The following is a 17,790-nucleotide window of genomic DNA, read 5'->3' as shown; positions in this document are numbered from 1 at the left end:
TAAGCTAGTTGTCTTCAAGGCCCTATGCATGCGGCACCCTTGGGTGCTCGAGGACAAGCCGTACTGTCCCACCACTTATTGATATGGGTAACTGATTTTGTCCTGCCTCGGACTCTTGGAGTCACCAAGAGTAAAAGCCCAGATCGAATTAAACACGAGAATATATTTGGCACAACTCACCAGTTTTATTAATCAAGAAAATAACTCAAAACTTGATCAATTCTCTTAACCCTAACATGAATTCTTTGGGCTATATAGAGGCTCGATTACAATTAGAGTCGCACACAACTCCTATTTATCTATCAAACAAAATTCCATCTCTACCTAATAAATAAAATAGATAATTATCTCTAATTACAATAACTAATTAATTAATGAGATTGATCCATTAGCTTAAACCGGCCCCACCTTCCCGACCCACAACTAGGTTCGGGAATTAACTCCAACAAAGAGTGGCCCCAACTCCCAATCAGTGGTACAACCAGATGTGCAAGCACTTGTAAGGATTGCAAAGTTGGCAATTAACCCGAGCGTTTCAACACAACCGAGTAGATATTATATTCAAACATTTGTGCCCTTGGTAGCACAGAACCGGGCATACATTCCCCTGGCTCTTCTAGTTTAGTCTTTTTCAAAATGAAACCAAAATTTACTCATTGATGTGTCTATGAATTCAATAAATATCTGACTACCAATTGATGCCAATCTTTCACCGCATATTAATTCTAGTTGTTGCACATGTAATATTGATATCGACTAGGAGATGAAAACATCATTAAAGTTTATGATCACCCGCAAAATGATAAGCAGCAACAAACATAGATTTAAAGAAATATTGTTCTGAAAATTACTAGCAACGAAAGTTATCACTTGAACAGTCGAACCCCCATGTGTTAGTGATTGGTAGGAAGCTTTCCCTTCAAGAAGGAAGTGAAGAATGCTAGAGCACGCCCCGGTTGGTAGCTCGGCACGAAATGTCCAGCTCCTCTTATCGTCACAAATGTTAGGTTCTCGTATCCCACAACATATCCACCAACCTAACATAACATAAATAAATTTCAATATATCATTTAGTGTTATATAATAACTATTTAAATAAGGATCATATAGATGGCTTTTTACCTCGCCTTGGTACATCCACGGGTACCATGGTGTCTTGACTGATGTTTGTCGTTTGTTTATAGAATACCTACTTGTTGTCACTGGTACTATCCCATCGGTATCTCCACTGCAATTTTATAAGTCCTTTTTCCGTTACGTTATAATCGGGTTACATAAATACACACATAGATGTTATTAAACTTAGTTACCTGTAGATCCAAACACTTATTCCACTCGCCATTAGATCCTGAATCACAGGCAACACTGTAAAAGGCATGTCTTGCCAGTGTGTATTGATGAAGTAACTGCATTCAAAGACGATGTCTTGTATAAAGATCGACTGATCGAGCTAGATAATGTACATTTGTACTTGTTTTTATATATGAACATATATCTTTGAGAATAACGTTATGTCCAAGGCTTGATGCAAAACTACTATCGAGCCGGGGGTCTCACCGGAAGCAGCCTCTCTATCCCTATGGGATAGAGGTAAGGCTGTCTACATCTTACCCTCCTCAGACCCTACCATAGCATTGCTATTGGTGGGATATACTGAGTACGATGATGATGATGATGATATATCTTTGAGATCAAAAATTTTATATTAGTGTATTACTTGCAAGATTCCCATTTAACTGGCTTTGCATGAAGCGACTGTTGCACAACAGGAGTGTTGAGGTATTCGTGAATATAACTCTTGGTGCAGGGATCAAATCCTGATATCTGTTACAATCATGTAAAATTGTGAATACAGCTTTGCAAATATGTGTATTTAGATTAAACTCACCGATGGAGTGCTATTACTGACTGGTGAGCATAAAGGGGCATAGATGTCATAGATAAAGATGTTGCTTTTAGCAGCGAATGCCTGACTTTGGTAGTCAATACATGCAGCTGTGATGGTTGCACTCTGGGAAAAATTGCAGTTGGAAATGATTCCTTCGTGGATTTCATCAGAAATGATCGCGTGTGTCCAGAAATAGTCAAACATTCCTGTGTTCTCCGTTTCATCATCAACATATGCATTTCCCATCTGAAGCGTAACATGAACATGTTCATATCACCAAATTAAATAGTTCAAAGTTACTAGTATATTCAACACTTACAGCAATTCCTTTTAAGTTAATGACAGTTTTATTCGTGATCTTGTTGTTTTGAAGAATTAGTTGTGCGAGTTGAGGCACATAATGGCCTGCATAGCTTTCTCCTGTGATGTAGAAATCTCTAGTTTTGTATTCCGGGAATCTTTCTAACCAGTTAACTAGAAATGTGTATGAGTCTTTTGCGGCTTGTTTGTCTCCGGTTATATAATCTGAAGACGTGTTTGAGTAAGAAAACCCAACTCCAGCCAGGGATTCCAAGAACAAGACATTTGCAACTGCAAAGTTTATAATCCATAATTTAAAAATGTTACGCATGTGTATACACACACACACGAGCCTTACCGTTGTTCCATGCATATTTGTTATGTGACAGTGTCGTATTATCAGCATTGACTCGAAACGGTCCAAGTTCCATCATGGCCCCGTTTCCAAACGAAGAGCAGCCCGGCCCTGCAAGGCTATTTATCATTTTTTAGTATATGAGCACAAATGAATTAAAAAGAAATTATATTTACCTCCATTGAGCCAGAGTACAAGAGGATTAGTGGAAGAGTTAGCTGGTGACTCTGCAAGATAGTAAAACAGTGCTCTTCCGTGACTGGATCAACAGTCACATACCCTGAGTACTGGTCAAAGTCAGTTCCGGCTGGCTGACCTGGCAACTCTGATATCTTGTCAGCATCCTTTAACCCGTCTTGAGGGCCTACATAGACCGGAATATATGAATTCTCATACGTAGCAGCTTGTTTACTTACATGATGCAATGCTCTTTTCGAACGTTGAATCATTAATGCGTTCTGAAGAGGATCATAACCATTGCCACCGTAACAAGACACGAAAATGAGTAGACTGAAATGAGCAAGCAAATGGGATGCAATCTTCATTGATTTAAGACTAATGTTGTGCTGTTGCTTAAAAGATATAAAAGTGTTCATATATATATAGAGAGAGAGATGGATACTCGTGGACGTGGTAAGTAACGACGTCTTGTTGAGTTTACAGTTGGAGTGACAAATCCTATGTTTTCATTGTTTGAAAACCAAAAGAAAACAATAGAAAGAAGACATCAATTTTCATTTTAATATACTTTGGATGCACAAGTTTGGGGGACTAGTCCAGAGTCAACCCCGTGCTTTTGGGACAGGTTTTAGAAATCTTATTTCCGTACCCAATTGTAAAATTGTGTCTCATCTATCCGTCAACTCATTACTTGTCGGCTTCGTGGATTCCCACACGGGTAATAGGTATATCCGTTTATTATCTTAGGTGGTTAAAGTTTACCTGTTGGGATTCTCTTCACCCGAGTCCATCTTAAACTCACATGAAAAATGACTTGAAATATCAATGCACTCTACTACACTTCTAACGTTTTTGTATTTTTAATAATTTCAATATTTATTATTATTTTTTTCATATGTGGGTAAATGCAGCAAAAACCGAACAACATATGAAACGAATCGGCCCAGATGGAACTGGACCGATCCAACCGGTTCTGGTTTATCTTTTCTAACCAAACCGATCAAACTGGACCATAAACACTATTTGTGTCTTATATGTCGTTAAAGATGGTACCACCATTAGTAACTGCGTGGTTTAATTATAGGAGTAGATTAGGAGCCATTCAAAGGAAAAAAATAGTAAAACAAACTATTTATATTTTCTATTACTAGGGTAATATTATTGTAGTAACATAGAACCGAGCATGCATGCCCTTAGCTCTTCTAGTTCATATATGAAGAAACACGAAACGTACCAGGCATAGTTCGGATCGTCTTCTACTTGATGATGTAACCAAATCTCGCTCTCCTCCGCTCAGATCTGCAATGGTTTTTGGGGGTGTGGAGGTGACTGCTAAGAAATCTCGAGGATCTCTTGTTTACAGACACAAAAATGGTTATGGTGGTGGCTTTTATTGAGAACAACCTTAATAAGGAGGTGGAGACCTCCTTATATAGGGAGCCTCATGGCCACCATCATGGTACCCTAATGGGCCTAGCCCAGTTAGGGTTACCTCCACAAAACCCCCTCAGCCCAATAATATTGTATTAGTCCATACAATAAAATAAGCCAAACATAATAAATTAAGGTCGTAAGCCGGGTTTAGTACCATACCCCTACAAGCCCCCCAAGTCAAGTGTTGCTCCTAGGCGTGCAAGCGTTTAGGTGGAGCGCTGGACTTCATAAGGTGTGTTAGGATATGAGGCGGTTTTTTCCCCTTTCTTCGGCCTTGTCTTTATTGTCTTTGAGTTTTGAGAGGTTTTCTCCATGATGGTGACATGTTGTGATCCTTATGATAATAATGGTGCACTGGCATGAATAAGATATAGCACGCATCATAACAATAGTGGCGCGGGGCCTGATAAAAGATAGAGTGCGCATCTCGATAATAATGTAATGCAACTTGCGCGCGAGGCAGCTTACGAGCTATAAAAATAAAGAAGCTTGCGCGCGAGGCGACTTACGAGCTATAAAATAATGAAGCATGCGCGAGTTGCGGCTTATGAGCTATAATATGATGATAATGACTGGCCCACAAGGGCCTCTTCTACGCAGGATGACTATCCCGGATTGTCTTCAAAATAATAATGGAGGCACAAACGGCCAGATAATAATAATAATGTCATAGGTGCTTGTGCGACTCGTAGCCGAACCTGCAAAAACATATCAACTAAAAGTGGATGTATTACAAGGTTCCCATCCTCGGGCAAATTATGAGGTGTGCCCAACCTACGTTGGCGCGTGGCCGTTTGAGATATTATTAGGCTCCCGACCTTTATGTTTGGCGCGTGGCCATGTGGGATATTATTAGGCTCCCGACCTTTATGTTTGGCGCGTGGCCATGTGGGATATTATTAGGCTCCCGACCCTTATGTTTGGCGCGTGGCCGTTTGGGATATTATTAGGCTCCCGGCCTTTATGTTTGGCGCGTGGCCATGTGGGATATTATTAGGCTCCCGACCTTTATGTTTGGCGCGTGGCCGTTTGGGATATTATTAGGCTCCCGACCTTTATGTTTGGCGCGTGGCCATGTGGGACATTATTAGGCTCCCGACCTTTATGTTTGGCGCGTGGCCATGTGGGACATTATTAGGCTCCCGACCTTTATGTTTGGCGCGTGGCCATGTGGGATATTATTAGGCTCCCGACCTAAGATTCGGATGTCTTCCATCGCGATAATGTAGTGGTGGTATACCACGATAGTCCCCCAGTTCATTGCTGCTAAATAATGTTAGGAGCATTGAACTTGTAATAATAAACTTGTTAATAAAGTTTTAATCACATGGGCGGATGAGGGGCTGTTATGAAAAATTGGAAATAATTCCTTCCTCTTTTAAATCATTTTGCCTCTGCACGTTCCTGCCACCATTTTGAACATTTGGGATGGTTGGATGGAGTTCGTAATTGCCGGAGTTAGCATTGAACTTCAAGAAGGTCGCATGCATTCCGCGACGGCGGAGTTTTACCCACCGGATCAAGTTGGTGGAATGGGATACGTGACTGCGCGCAAGCATCATGGCGGTGCGCGTGTAGAGTGGCGGAAGGGTTGATCTGCGACTGCGGTGGCAGAATGTTGATCCGCGGTGGCGCGCATGCGACGTGACTTGTATTCCACCCTGCTATAGTGGCGCTGTTGGTATGCTAGTGTGTATGTGATCCGCGGTGGCGGGTGTTAATCCGCCGTGCCTGTTTTTGTCCGCCTACGCGCATGAGAAAGCGGTTGACACGCCGTGAACGGATTACAAATAACAAGCATGGTGGTCTTCGTGATGGCGGCCTTCATGTCTTCCCACTTGAACAGTGATGCGGATGTAAGAAACCAAATTTTTGGAGGCGCCCATCCATAATGACGCGGTGTTGTTCCGCGACGGCGCCCACGCATGTGGCGCAGTGTTCTTTTGTGACGTGATTGCGTAGTGGTGATCCGCAAGTATGATGGCGGTGTGTTGTTTAGCGATGCGCATGCACGGTGGCGAGGTGTTGGATCGCGGTGGTGCGGTGCTCGGCGCCAGCGCGCATGCGTGATGGCGCGCTGCTGCTTCATAGCGGTGGAACTCATGCATGGTGGCATGCACCATGGCGGCCAGATGGTTATCCGCGGTGGCGTGTACGCGTGGTGGCGCAATGACATTACGCGGTGGCGAGGTTCACTTGTCGTGGCGCGCATGAATGTTGACGGAATGTTAATCCGCGACTGTGCGCATGTATGGTGGCGGAGGAGTATTGACTCGCGACGGCGCATCGTGATCCGCGGCGACGCGCTGCTGCTTCATTGCGGCGCGCTGTTGCCTCAAGGTGGCGCGAATGAATGGTGGCGGAATGTTGATCCGCGACGGTGTGCATGCATGGTGGCGGAGTATTGGCCCGCGACGGTGCATCGTGATCCGCGGCGACGCGCTGCTGCTTTATGGCGGCGCGATGTTGCCTCAAGGTGGCGCGAATGAATGGTGGCGGAATGTTGATCCGCGACGGTGTGCATGCATGGTGGCGATGTATTGAACCGCGGTGGCGCATGCGTGGTGGCGATGTATCGAACCGCGGTGACGCACGCGTGGTGGCGGTGTATCGAACCGCGGTGGCGCACGCGTGGTGGCGGTGTATCGAACCGCGGTGGCGCACGCGTGGTGGCGGTGTATCGAACCGCGGTGGCGCACGCGTGGTGGCGGTGTATCGAACCGCGGTGGCGCACGCGTGGTGGCGGTGTATCGAACCGCGGTGGCGCACGCGTGGTGGCGGTGTATCGAACCGCGGTGGCGCACTGTTGCTTATGGGCGCGGAATGGACATCACAGTGGTGGTGTTGGAAAGCCAGAGCGCTTATATGGTCCGCAATGACGCGCGGTGTTGATTCACGCCAGGGCTCATGGATGGCCGCGCGGTGCAGATCCTCGGCGGCGCACATGTATGGCGCCTTGATGGCGGAGACATCCCCGACGGAGCTGAATAGAAGAAGGAGGCGGAGTCTATCTGGCCAGCACTGTTCTGATGAGATTTGTACAAGACATCCCTGGATGACAAGACAATTGAAGCTGGGACCCACATGTCATGTAATGTCCCCTTTTACGTGACAAAATTGCACAGAAAATGAAACAACCACCATCCTTTTTTTTTTGTAAGGTAGCAGATCTAAAAGCTCATTTTTTGCATTATGAACTCGTATATGAAGATTTCTGCGCCGGATCTTGGCTGTATTACCGGAAAAAATGCAAATCTTGCACCGTTAGAATTTTTGGCCACAGAAATAAAGTAGATCTGGACGTCACAGTCAGATCTAATTAAAACCGTCACAGATCCGGAGCATTATTGTCCGAATCTGGTAGCTTTTTCTGAAAAATTATCAGATCTGAAAAGGTTTTCAGATATATTTCACCCTCTCATTCTTCCAAAAAGCAGATCTAGAAGTCAAAAAAGGAGAGTCGAAGATGCGACTCGTTTTCGATGTGGTCCCACGGATGGCGCCAATGAAGAAACACGAAACGTACCAGGCATAGTTCGGATCGTCTTCTACGGGATGATGTAACCAAATCTCGCTCTCCTCCGCTTAGATCTGCAATGGTTTTTGGGGACGTCGCAAGACTTGCTGGATGTTGTAATCAGTCAGGACTTCAATAGGATGACCATTGAAATATCTGTGAAGCTTGCGCGACGCATGCGTTAGTGATAAAACTAACTTTTCTATGATGGTGTAGCGCGTCTCAGGATCTGTCAGCACCCGACTTACATAATAAATTGGTGTTTGGATTCCCTTGCGATCCACCAATAATACTGCGCCAATGGCGCGCTCTCCTGCTGACAGGTACAACGTTAAAGTTTCACCAGGTAGTGGAGCTGTGAGCACAGACAGATTTATCAGACATTCTTTTATCTCACTGAAAGCTTGCTCGGCCTCAGACGTCCACTTGAATTGGCTTTTCTTTAAGCAATTTCTCAATGTGTTTATGAATGGGGTAGATTTGCTTGCATGGTTTGCTAAGAACCTGGTAATTGATACCAATCTACCATTCAACTTTTGAACTTCCTTCATGGTGGATGGTGAGGGCATGCCGAGGATAGCCTCCACCTTCTCTGCGTTCACCTTGAAACCATCCTTGGTGACCATTACGCCGAGAAATTTCCCTTCTTCCACGCCGAATGTGCATTTGCTCGGGTTGAGCTTCATGTTTACTTCCTTTAGGCGCCGAAGGGTTTCTTCGATGTCTTTGAGCATTTGTTTTTCCTCCCTGCTTTTAATCACCAAATCATCCACGTAGACTTCTAAGTTTTTTCCAATCTGCTCGTTGAAAATTGCATCCATGAGTCTTTGGTAAGTGGCTCCTGCATTCTTCAAACCAAAGGGCATTTTTGTGTAACAGAAAACACCCTTGTCAGTTCTGAAAGCAGTCTTGTCTTCATCCTGTGGTGCCATTTGAATTTGGTGATAGCCCTTATAGGCATCCAGGAAACATTTGAGCTTAAATGGCGCCACAGAGTCCACCTTCATGTCAATGTTTGGGAGGGGGTAACAATCTTTTGGACACGCCTTGTTGAGGTTCTTGAAATCAATGCACATTCTCCATGACCCATTGCTCTTCTTTACCATCACAGGATTGGCTACCCATGTTCAGTAGATCTTCTACTTGCTCATTCATGGCCTCTGTCTTCTCGTCTCCCATGACTCTTTTCTTTTGAGCAATTGGCTCCACGGACTTGAATGTGTTGAGAGAGTGCTGCGCCAGGTCTCGCGGAACCCCAGTCACATCAGAATGTTGCCACGCGAAGACTGACATATACGTTGTGAGCAATCTTTTCATTCTCACTCTTGTGTCATCTGATATCGTAGCTCCGATTGTGATTGTTTGTTCTGGGAATTTTGGGTTGAGAATCCATTCCTCTGGCGCGTTGTTTGCCACTGGAAGCTTCATTCTCCCCTCTCGAGGTATACTTATTACTGCGCATAAATGATCTTGGTACACAAATGTTACTCCTGTTGGTGTTGGGAACCCCAACGCGCCATGCGCTGGTGACGGTATGGCGTTGAATTGGGCAATCGTTCCTCTACCCAAGATCATACTATGGCATGAAGTGGTGGGCAAGACCAGGAAGTTGACAATTTCAGCTCGTTTGTGCTTCTCATCCCCCATAGTTAGTTCGAATTGTATCTGACCTAGGGGGTGAATAATTTCGTTTGAGACACCCGAGATTGGTGCACTCACAACTTCGAGCCTTGCTTGGTCTGTTGGATCCAACTTCCTGAAACATTGCTCATACATGATGTCTGACTCACTACCGTGTCCACCAGGACTCTTGACACCTCATAATGAGCGATGTGTGCAGTGATGACTAGAGGACTGCTGATAGACGGGCCTCCTCTGATTCTTGGAAAGATTACTTGTTGCTCGCGCCAATCCCCTTGGATTTGCGCGCTTCTCTTCCTCGATCCTTGCCCTTGCCTTCTTCCTTCAGCTACACAGATTCTTTTGAATTTTTTACTGGTTGAGGCTCCGTCTGGTTGTTCGTTCTCTGGTCTTGAATTTTTTACCAGGTGAGCCAACTTGCCTGATTTCACATCTTTTTCGATCGCATCCTTCAAATGATGGCATGCATCGGTGTTGTGCCCTGTGGATTTGTGAAACTCACAATATTTGCCACTGTTCGGTGGTCCCTTATGGAGTAATGGCCTGGGGTTTTTAAACTAGATATTCTCTGTGCTTAACACTTGCGAAGGCGTTTTGGTGAGGGGAGTCCATATTCTTGGTAGAGGTCTGTTAGGCTCTCTGCCGCCTTCCTTCTTGTCACCTTCTCCGCGATTAAGAATGTCTTTTTGGGGTTGGGGTGAACTTTGTTGCGCTTGCTTTTCTGCGGGAGAATAATTGGTTTGTTGCAACCTGGACCATACGGAGTTTTGTTTGCCCCTCCTTTCATTGTTGCGTGGTGCTTCTGTTTGATGCCCTTTATCTCTTGCTCTGTCTTGGGCAATTTGTTTTTCATTTCGCGCGAAGACTCGCGATGCTTCCATAAGCTTAGCCCAAGTGGTTGGCATGCCTTCTCTGCTCAAGAGAGCTCTGCGGAGTTGATCACTGCGCGCACCTTGTATAAAGGCCACGCGCAAGAGTTGTTCAGTGATGCCTCCAATTGCAAGAGATTCCTGATTGAAACGAGTTATGTAGTCTTCAATGGTTTCATCATTCCTGCGTACGCAGTGCATGATGTCATCGGGGTCGCGTGTGTGTCTGCGCTGCTGTACAAAGTGAGCCTGGAACTTTTCCAATAGCTCTTCGAACCCATCGATTTGTCCTGTCGGCAAGCTTTCGAACCAGACACGCGCTGCACCCGTGAGGCAGCGAGCAAACATGTGACACCATGTTGGCATCGTCCAGCTTTCGAAGTTTCCAGTGTTATAAAAACCTTGTAAGAAATCATCTGGATCTGTTGTACCATCGTACTTGCCTAAACCACTTGGCATCTTGGTTTTGTGTTGAATGGGAGCCTTCGCAATGCGCTCAGCGAATTTTGAATGTTTTACCAAGATGGCTGGCCTATATGGTGTGGTTACGTCCACTTGCCCTTTCGCTTGTGGGTTGTATGGTGTGTATAAATCCATATCAGCTTTGGCTCCAGGTGCTATGTGCATGTGTGCGCGAAGCTGTGAACCTCCTACATGAGTATCTCGCGTCTTCTTCATGCTGTGCACCTCTTCCTCATCACTAATATCAGCTTGTTCGGTGTGAACAGAATGACCGTCTTCCGGCGCGCGCGTCTTTTTTGTTGTTCCCTGAATGGTTTGTTTATCAAATGCGAGCCTTTGTGTTAAATCGGCTAACTTTTTGTGTTTTACCAACTCATTGTATTTGTCCATTAAACGCCGTTGTTCGTTTATGAGCCATTCTTTAGGGTCATTGGTTTCAAATTCCGGGCCCATTGGTCCTTTTTGTTTTGTACCAGTCAGATTTTGGAACGTGAGATCGTCTGGGGGAGTTTCAGTTTGACTATGAGGTGTTGTGTTGAAGGGATGGTTACTGGTGGTGCGCGTAGTGTCACGCGGCGCCTTCAGAACCTGATGTCCCTCATTAACATCCTCAAGCTCATTATCCTCCAGAACTTGATCGTTGTTTCGAACACCGGAAACCATGGTGAAGATTTTCAGAGAGAAAATTGATGAAATAGTGGTTTTGTTGCCGTTGTAACAGGTGATGGCGCCAATGAAGAAACACGAAACGTACCAGGCATAGTTCGGATCGTCTTCTACGGGATGATGTAACAAAATCTCGCTCTCCTCCGCTCAGATCTGCAATGGTTTTTGGGGGTGTGGAGGTGACTGCTAAGAAATCTCGAGGATCTCTTGTTTACAGACACAAAAATGGTTATGGTGGTGGCTTTTATTGAGAACAACCTTAATAAGGAGGTGGAGACCTCCTTATATAGGGAGCCTCATGGCCACCATCATGGTACCCGAATGGGCCTAGCCCAGTTAGGGTTACCTCCATAAAACCAGCTCAGCCCAATAACATTGTATTAGTCCATATAATAAAATAAGCCAAACATAATAAATTAAGGTCGTAAGCTGGGTTTAGTACCATACCACAACAATATACTATGTCAAAATGAAGCCAATATATATGCTTTGTCAAGGGAAAAGCGAATATTCATCATGATATAAGGAAGGGATTAGGAGAAAAGATTGCCACTCATTGTGTATATCTATGAATTCAAGTGAATATTTACTGCAGAGTTGAAGTTAATCATAATTATTGACTAGTGAACTTTGATGTTTGTGCTCGCTACCACGACAAAGATTCACATCAACCGAGTGAACCAGGTAAAATTCTTGGTTTTCTTCTTTGAGTTTATATTCGTGTTGCTAATTTTAGCATGTAGGTAGCATTATATCTCTGATTACCAAATTATGCCAATCTTTTCATGGGTTATTATAACTGTTGCACATATAATATTGATACTGATACAGACTAGATGGTGTAAACATCAGGGTTGTAATACAACTTATGATCACTCACAACAAAAGTATAACTAACTTGAACCCATGATTGAAGATCAATCGTAACATACTACTATATATTACAGTTTTACTTAGTGATCGGCAGGAAGCTTTCCCTCCAAGAAGGAAGTGAAGAATGCTAGAGCACGCCCTGGTTGGTAGCTTGGGACCAAATGTCCAGCTCCTCATATCGTCACAAATGTTAGGTTTTTGTATCCCACAACATAACCACCAACCTAAATACAACATATATAAATTTCAGTGTATCATTTACATAAGTAATATTTTAATTAGGAACGAATCTAAGGCATGCTACCTCGCCTTGGTACATCCACGGGTACCATGGTATCTTGACTGATGTTTGCAGTTTGTTTATAGCATACCTACTTGATGTCACTGGTATTCTCCCATCTGTATCTCCACTGCAATTTCATGAGTCTTTTTTCTGTTATGTTATAGCCCGTTTGGTATGTACACGCACATATATCACTAAGTTAAGTTACCTATAGATCCAAACACTGATTCCACTGGCCATTAGATCCTGAATTACAGGCAACACTGTAAAAGGTATGTCCTTCCAATGTGAATTGATAAAGTCACTGCATTCAAAAACAATATATATGTAATTGTTTCAAACTTTGCTTAGTATAAACATGTTTAAGATCAAAGGTTAGTATTACCTGCATGATTCCCACTGAACCGGTTTTGCATGAAGCGACAATTGCACAACAGGAGTGTTAAGATATCCATGAACATAATTCTCTGTGCAGGGATCGAATCCTGATATCTGTATCAATTATGTGAATTAATTACTTACTTTCATAGTTGCATGTGAATATGTTTCTCCAAATCTGTATTTAGATTAAATCTTACTGATGGAGTGCTTTTGCTAAATGATGAGCATAAAGGGGTATATATGTCATAGAAGTAGATATTGCTTTTAGCAGCGAATGCCTGATTTTGATAGTCATTACATGCATCTGTTCTGGTCGCACCCTCTGAAAAGTTGCAGTGGAAAATGATTCCTTCATGGATTTCATCAGAAATGATTGCGTGTGTCCAGAAATAATCATATATTCCTGTGTATGTGGTTTCATCATCAACATATGCGTTTCCAATCTGCAGCATAACATGAACAAGTTCATTCTCATAGCCAATATCAACAAAGAGTTTAAAGTTACTGGTAAATCCAACACTTACAGCAATTCCCTTAAGGTTAATGACAGTTTGATTCGTGATCTTGTTGTTTTGAAGGATTAGCTGTGCGAGTTGAGGCACATAATGTCCTGCATAGCTTTCTCCCGCTATGTAGAAGTCTCTAGTTTTGTATTCCGGGAATCTTTCTAACCAGTTAATAAGAAACGTATATGAATCTTTTGCGGTTTGTACGTCGTCAGTTATATAATCTGAAGACGTGTTCGAGTAAGAATATCCAACTCCAGCAGGGGATTCCAAGAAAAGAACATTTGCAACTGCAGAGTTTATAATCCATAATTATAAATATGTCATATGTATATGTATACACACGCACAAGAGTCTTACCTTTGTTCCATGCATATTTATTGTGTGACAGTGTCGTATTATCAGCGTTGACTCGAAAGGGTCCAAGTTCCATCATGGCCCCATTTCCAAATGAAGAGCAGCCAGGCCCTGCAACGGTTGATATCATCTTTTTACTTCATGAACACAAATGATTAAGAAAAAGAGTATTATTATTATTACCTCCATTGAGCCAGAGTACAAGAGGATTAGTGGAAGAGTTGACTGGTGACTCTGCAAGATAATAAAACAGTGCTCTTCCGTGGCTTGGGTCAACGGTCACATACCCTGAGTACTGGTCAAAGTCCGTGCCGGCTGGCTGACCTGGCAACTCTGATATCTTGTCAGCCTCCTTCAACCCGTCTTTTGGGCCCACGTAGACTGGAGTATACGAGTTCCCGACTGTTGCATCTTCTTTAGTTACATGATTTGGTATTGTTCTTTTTGAACGTTGAATCTTTAACGCGTTTTCAAGAGGGTCGTATCCGTAGCAAGACACGAACACGAGTAGACTGCAATGAACAAACAAATGAAATGCAATCTTCATTGATTAAATGTATGTTTTGCTGCTGCTTAGATATAAGAGCATTTATATACTGTACACATGGATAGTTGCAGGAAGTAACTGGGGTGGTTCTTATAGTTAAATTTATGGTCAAAGTGACAAAACTATGTTTTCATTGCTTGAAAACTGAAAGAAAATGACAAAAACAAGATACAAGGTTCTATGGTATATAAACAAGGCGTCAGTTAATATACTTTGAAGATGCACAAGTGGGGGATTGACCAGAGCCCACCTCAAAAGTTCAGTTTTGGACTATTGTAATGGATATCCGATATACCTGTTTATAATCTTAGGTGGTTAAAATTTACTCATTGGTAATAAAATTATTGTATAATTAAACTCGATCTTAATCTCACACGAAAAATGACTTGAAACTACAAATACTAAACTATACTTATAATATTTCTTTATTTTAAGTTTCAATGTCTAATATATTTTTTAAGATTGCTTGCTCTATATTATTATTATGTTGGGAATTTCGGTTCAAGGGCGTTACTTGGCATGCAAGGCTAAGTAAACATGATTTAAGGAGTGGATAACTATAAACAATTAAATGTGCTCAGATTTAATTTTTAGTATAATTATCATGTCTTATTATTTAGCAATCCTAGTTGTAGTCTAAACGTGATAGGTTAGATTATAAATACCCGTGCTTTGGGCTTTAGGAGATTGAAATCTGAACAATTGAGTTTTATGAAGTTTTCTCAATAACAAACGTGTTCTGTGTGTTCGTGTTCGTGTTCGATACCTGGTACCAATTCCATTAGTTTTCTGATATCAAATGATACTCGTTTCCAAGGTAATATGCTTGTTGCAGGGTAGAACATGACCCCTTATTATGATCATACACAATAAGATTATCTTTAAAGTAATATTGTCCTAAAAACTCAAAACAAATAACTAGAAATCGAGGCCGTGACTGAAGATCAATCTTAACACTTTCATCCTTGAAGTTTTAGAAATCCAAATGTGGAGATTGGATAATGGTTCATGGAAGCTTTCCCTCCAAAAAGGACGAGAAGAATGCAAGTCCGCGAGCTGGTTGGTAGCTTGGGACGAAGTGTCCGGCTCCTCTTATGGTCACAAACGTTAAGTTTTCGTATCCCACAACATATCCACCAACCTAAAAACCCCAAACAAACATATATCCGTAAATAATTTAGTTAACTAAAAAATTAAGGATTGCATAAAACGCGTTCGACCTCGCCTTGATACATCCATGGGTACCAAGGAGTCTTGACTGATGTTTGCAGTTTGTTTATAGAATATCTACTTGTAGTCACCGGTACTCTACCATCTGTATCGCCACTGCATTTTTATGTTTTCTGTATGTTATAATCGGTTAAGTATATAAACACATATATTATTAAATTAATTTACCTATATATCCAAACACTTATTCCACTGGCCATTAGATCTTGAATCACAGGCAGCACCGTAAAAGGCATGTCCTTCCAGAATAGACCAATCAACTCGCTGCATTTTGTATAAAGATTATATGCACGTTTCAAAGTGTTCACCTTTTTGAAATTATAAACATGATTGTGATCAAAAGTTGGTATTAGTGTATTACTTGCAAGATTCCCATTGAACCGGTTTCGCATGAAGCAACTGTTGCACAGCAGGAGTGTTCAAGTAGGTATAGATGTATTTGTCCGTGCATGGATCAAATTCTGATATCTGTATCAACCATGTTAAGTTAATATTACTTCCGTGTGAATATAATATGGACTATGTTGAGAGCTTACTGAGGGGGTGCTATTGCTTGATGATGAACATAAGGGAGCATATATGTCATAGAAGTAGATGTTGCTTCTAGCAGCTGTTGCTTGACCCTGATATTCATCGCACGCCTGTGTTATGGTTGCATTCTCTGAAAAATTGCAGTTAGAGATGATCCCTTCATGAATTTCATCAGAAATGATCGCATGTGACCAGAAATAATCGAACATTCCTGTGTTTTCCGTTTCATCATCAACATATGCATTTCCAATCTGCATAATAGATAATACCAACATCAACATATCAAAAGGATACTTTCAAACAGATGCAGATAGATAATACATTAACACTTACAGCGATTCCTTTAAGGTTAATGACAGTTTGATTGGTTATCTTGTTATTTTGAAGAATTAATTGTGCGAGTTGAGGCACGTAATGCCCTGCATAGCTTTCGCCAGTAATGTAAAAATCTCTAGTTTTGTATTCCGGGAATCTTTCTAACCAGTTGACCAGAAATGTGTATGAATCTTTTGCGGTTTGTATATCTCCGGTTTGATAATCTGTAGTCGTGTTTGAGTAAGAAAATCCAACTCCAGCAGGGGATTCCAAGAACAGTACATTTGCAACTGCAAAGATTATATATAATATAATGCTTACCAGGTTTATGTTATTATTAAAGATATAAAAGAATTATGATTCTTACCATTGTTCCATGCATATTTATTCCTTGACAGTGTTGTAGTATCAGCATTAACTCGAAACGGTCCAAGTTCCATCATGGCCCCATTTCCAAACGAAGAGCAGCCCGGCCCTGTAACGGTTGATATCATTTTTAACTTTGCAAACACAAATAACTTAACAAAAAAGAAAATATTATTATTACCTCCATTGAGCCAGAGTACAAGAGGATTAGTGGAAGAGTTGGCTGGTGACTCTGTAAGATAGTAGAACAGTGCTCTGCCATGGTTTGGGTCGACCGTTACATACCCCGAGTACTGGTCAAAGTCTGTTCCAGCTGGCTGACCTGGCAACTCTGATATCTTGTCAGCATCCTTCAACCCGTCTTGTGTGCCCACGTAGACCGGAATATACGAGTTCTCGACTTTGGCATGCTCTTTAGTTACATGATTCCGTATTGTTCTTCTTGAACGTTGAATCTTTAACGCGCTTTCAAGAGGGTCGTATCCGTTGCCACCATAGCAAGACACAAACACGAGTAGACTGAAATGAACAAGCAAATGAAATGCAATCTTCATTGATCAAATATGTATGTTGTGTTGTTGTTTAGAAGATATATATAAAGGCATTATATATTTATTTATATATACATGTGGGAAGTAACGTTTGATGTTTTGTTGAGTTTACAGTTTAGGTGACAAATCCTATGTTTTCATTGTTTGAAAACTGAAAGAAAACAACAAACTTGATACAAGGTTGCCGCCTCTTCATGGGCTTAGATGCCCATCCTCGGCTCCTCCCGAGTCGAGAATGGGTCAGTTCGGTTTGATTATTGTCTTAAACTGCACCATAACCGAACACTTCGGTTATTATAACCGAACTCTTCATGGGCTTACGCTAAATTTTTTTTTAGCGTTACCCTTGACATTTGGTTCTAGATCCGCCACTGTTGCATTCGCTGAGGCGTTCATTTTGGTCACCGCGAGCTCCAGGTCAGCTGCACTTACAAATCAAGCTTTTCTTCAATCCCTTAACTATTTTCCAAGGGTTATTAGATCGACTAATCAATTTTTTTTTTATTTAGTGTTATTAAGTGATATATAATTCTTTTCA

The 17,790-nt window shown here is 42.2% G+C and overlaps 2 protein-coding genes and 1 pseudogene across 4 annotated transcripts; all 3 read right to left on the bottom strand.

Annotated features, from left to right (window-relative positions):
• Positions 1-893: 893 nt before the first annotated feature.
• LOC143624613 (serine carboxypeptidase 1-like) lies at positions 894-3,088 on the bottom strand (annotated as a pseudogene). The gene is made up of 8 exons (XR_013152146.1): positions 2,720-3,088; positions 2,547-2,654; positions 2,208-2,479; positions 1,889-2,134; positions 1,718-1,824; positions 1,311-1,406; positions 1,123-1,228; positions 894-1,037 (listed from the first exon to the last, which is right to left on the bottom strand). The product of XR_013152146.1 is annotated as a serine carboxypeptidase 1-like (transcript).
• Positions 3,089-12,263: 9,175 nt separating this feature from the next.
• On the bottom strand, positions 12,264-17,287 carry LOC143624611 (serine carboxypeptidase 1-like). 2 transcript variants are annotated; one of them, XM_077095198.1, is made up of 8 exons: positions 16,883-17,287; positions 16,703-16,810; positions 16,354-16,625; positions 16,026-16,271; positions 15,851-15,957; positions 15,658-15,753; positions 12,490-12,595; positions 12,264-12,409 (listed from the first exon to the last, which is right to left on the bottom strand). In XM_077095198.1, exons 1-8 carry the CDS (start codon positions 17,253-17,255, stop codon positions 12,359-12,361), a joined length of 1,359 nt encoding a protein of 452 aa, XP_076951313.1. In that variant the 5' UTR covers positions 17,256-17,287; the 3' UTR covers positions 12,264-12,358. The 2 variants fall into 2 exon arrangements, with proteins under 2 accessions (XP_076951313.1, XP_076951312.1); XM_077095197.1 differs by lacking the exons at positions 12,264-12,409; positions 12,490-12,595 and adding exons at positions 15,261-15,400; positions 15,480-15,585.
• On the bottom strand, positions 12,673-14,259 carry LOC143624607 (serine carboxypeptidase 1-like). Its single transcript, XM_077095194.1, has 6 exons — positions 13,896-14,259; positions 13,716-13,823; positions 13,374-13,645; positions 13,047-13,292; positions 12,854-12,960; positions 12,673-12,772 (listed from the first exon to the last, which is right to left on the bottom strand). The coding sequence occupies exons 1-6, from the start codon at positions 14,257-14,259 to the stop codon at positions 12,673-12,675; spliced, it is 1,197 nt and encodes a 398-aa protein (XP_076951309.1).
• Positions 17,288-17,790: the final 503 nt, after the last annotated feature.

Source organism: Bidens hawaiensis, unplaced genomic scaffold (assembly GCF_021521415.1).
Source record: "Bidens hawaiensis isolate Kalapana, Puna unplaced genomic scaffold, B.hawaiensis_p1.1 tig00003902_1, whole genome shotgun sequence".
Lineage (NCBI taxonomy): Eukaryota > Viridiplantae > Streptophyta > Magnoliopsida > Asterales > Asteraceae > Bidens > Bidens hawaiensis.
Note: the sequence above shows the minus strand (reverse complement) of the source record. Positions and strands in the feature narration are given on the sequence as shown.

What these genes read in the sequence shown, in the direction of transcription:
- LOC143624607 (XM_077095194.1), bottom strand. Translation starts at nt 14,259, where the DNA reads ATGAAGATTGCATTTCATTTGTTTGTTCATTGCAGTCTACTCGTGTTC. An exon ending in TTAGCAAAAGCACTCCATCA is followed by an intron (nt 12,961 to 13,046) that starts GTAAGATTTAAT and finishes TAATTGATACAG; the next exon opens with ATATCAGGATTCGATCCCTG. An exon ending in GTTCAGTGGGAATCATGCAG is followed by an intron (nt 12,773 to 12,853) that starts GTAATACTAACC and finishes TTTTGAATGCAG; the next exon opens with TGACTTTATCAATTCACATT.
- LOC143624611 (XM_077095197.1), bottom strand. Translation starts at nt 17,255, where the DNA reads ATGAAGATTGCATTTCATTTGCTTGTTCATTTCAGTCTACTCGTGTTT. An exon ending in TGTACTCTGGCTCAATGGAG is followed by an intron (nt 16,811 to 16,882) that starts GTAATAATAATA and finishes CAACCGTTACAG; the next exon opens with GGCCGGGCTGCTCTTCGTTT. An exon ending in CAAGCAATAGCACCCCCTCA is followed by an intron (nt 15,958 to 16,025) that starts GTAAGCTCTCAA and finishes TGGTTGATACAG; the next exon opens with ATATCAGAATTTGATCCATG.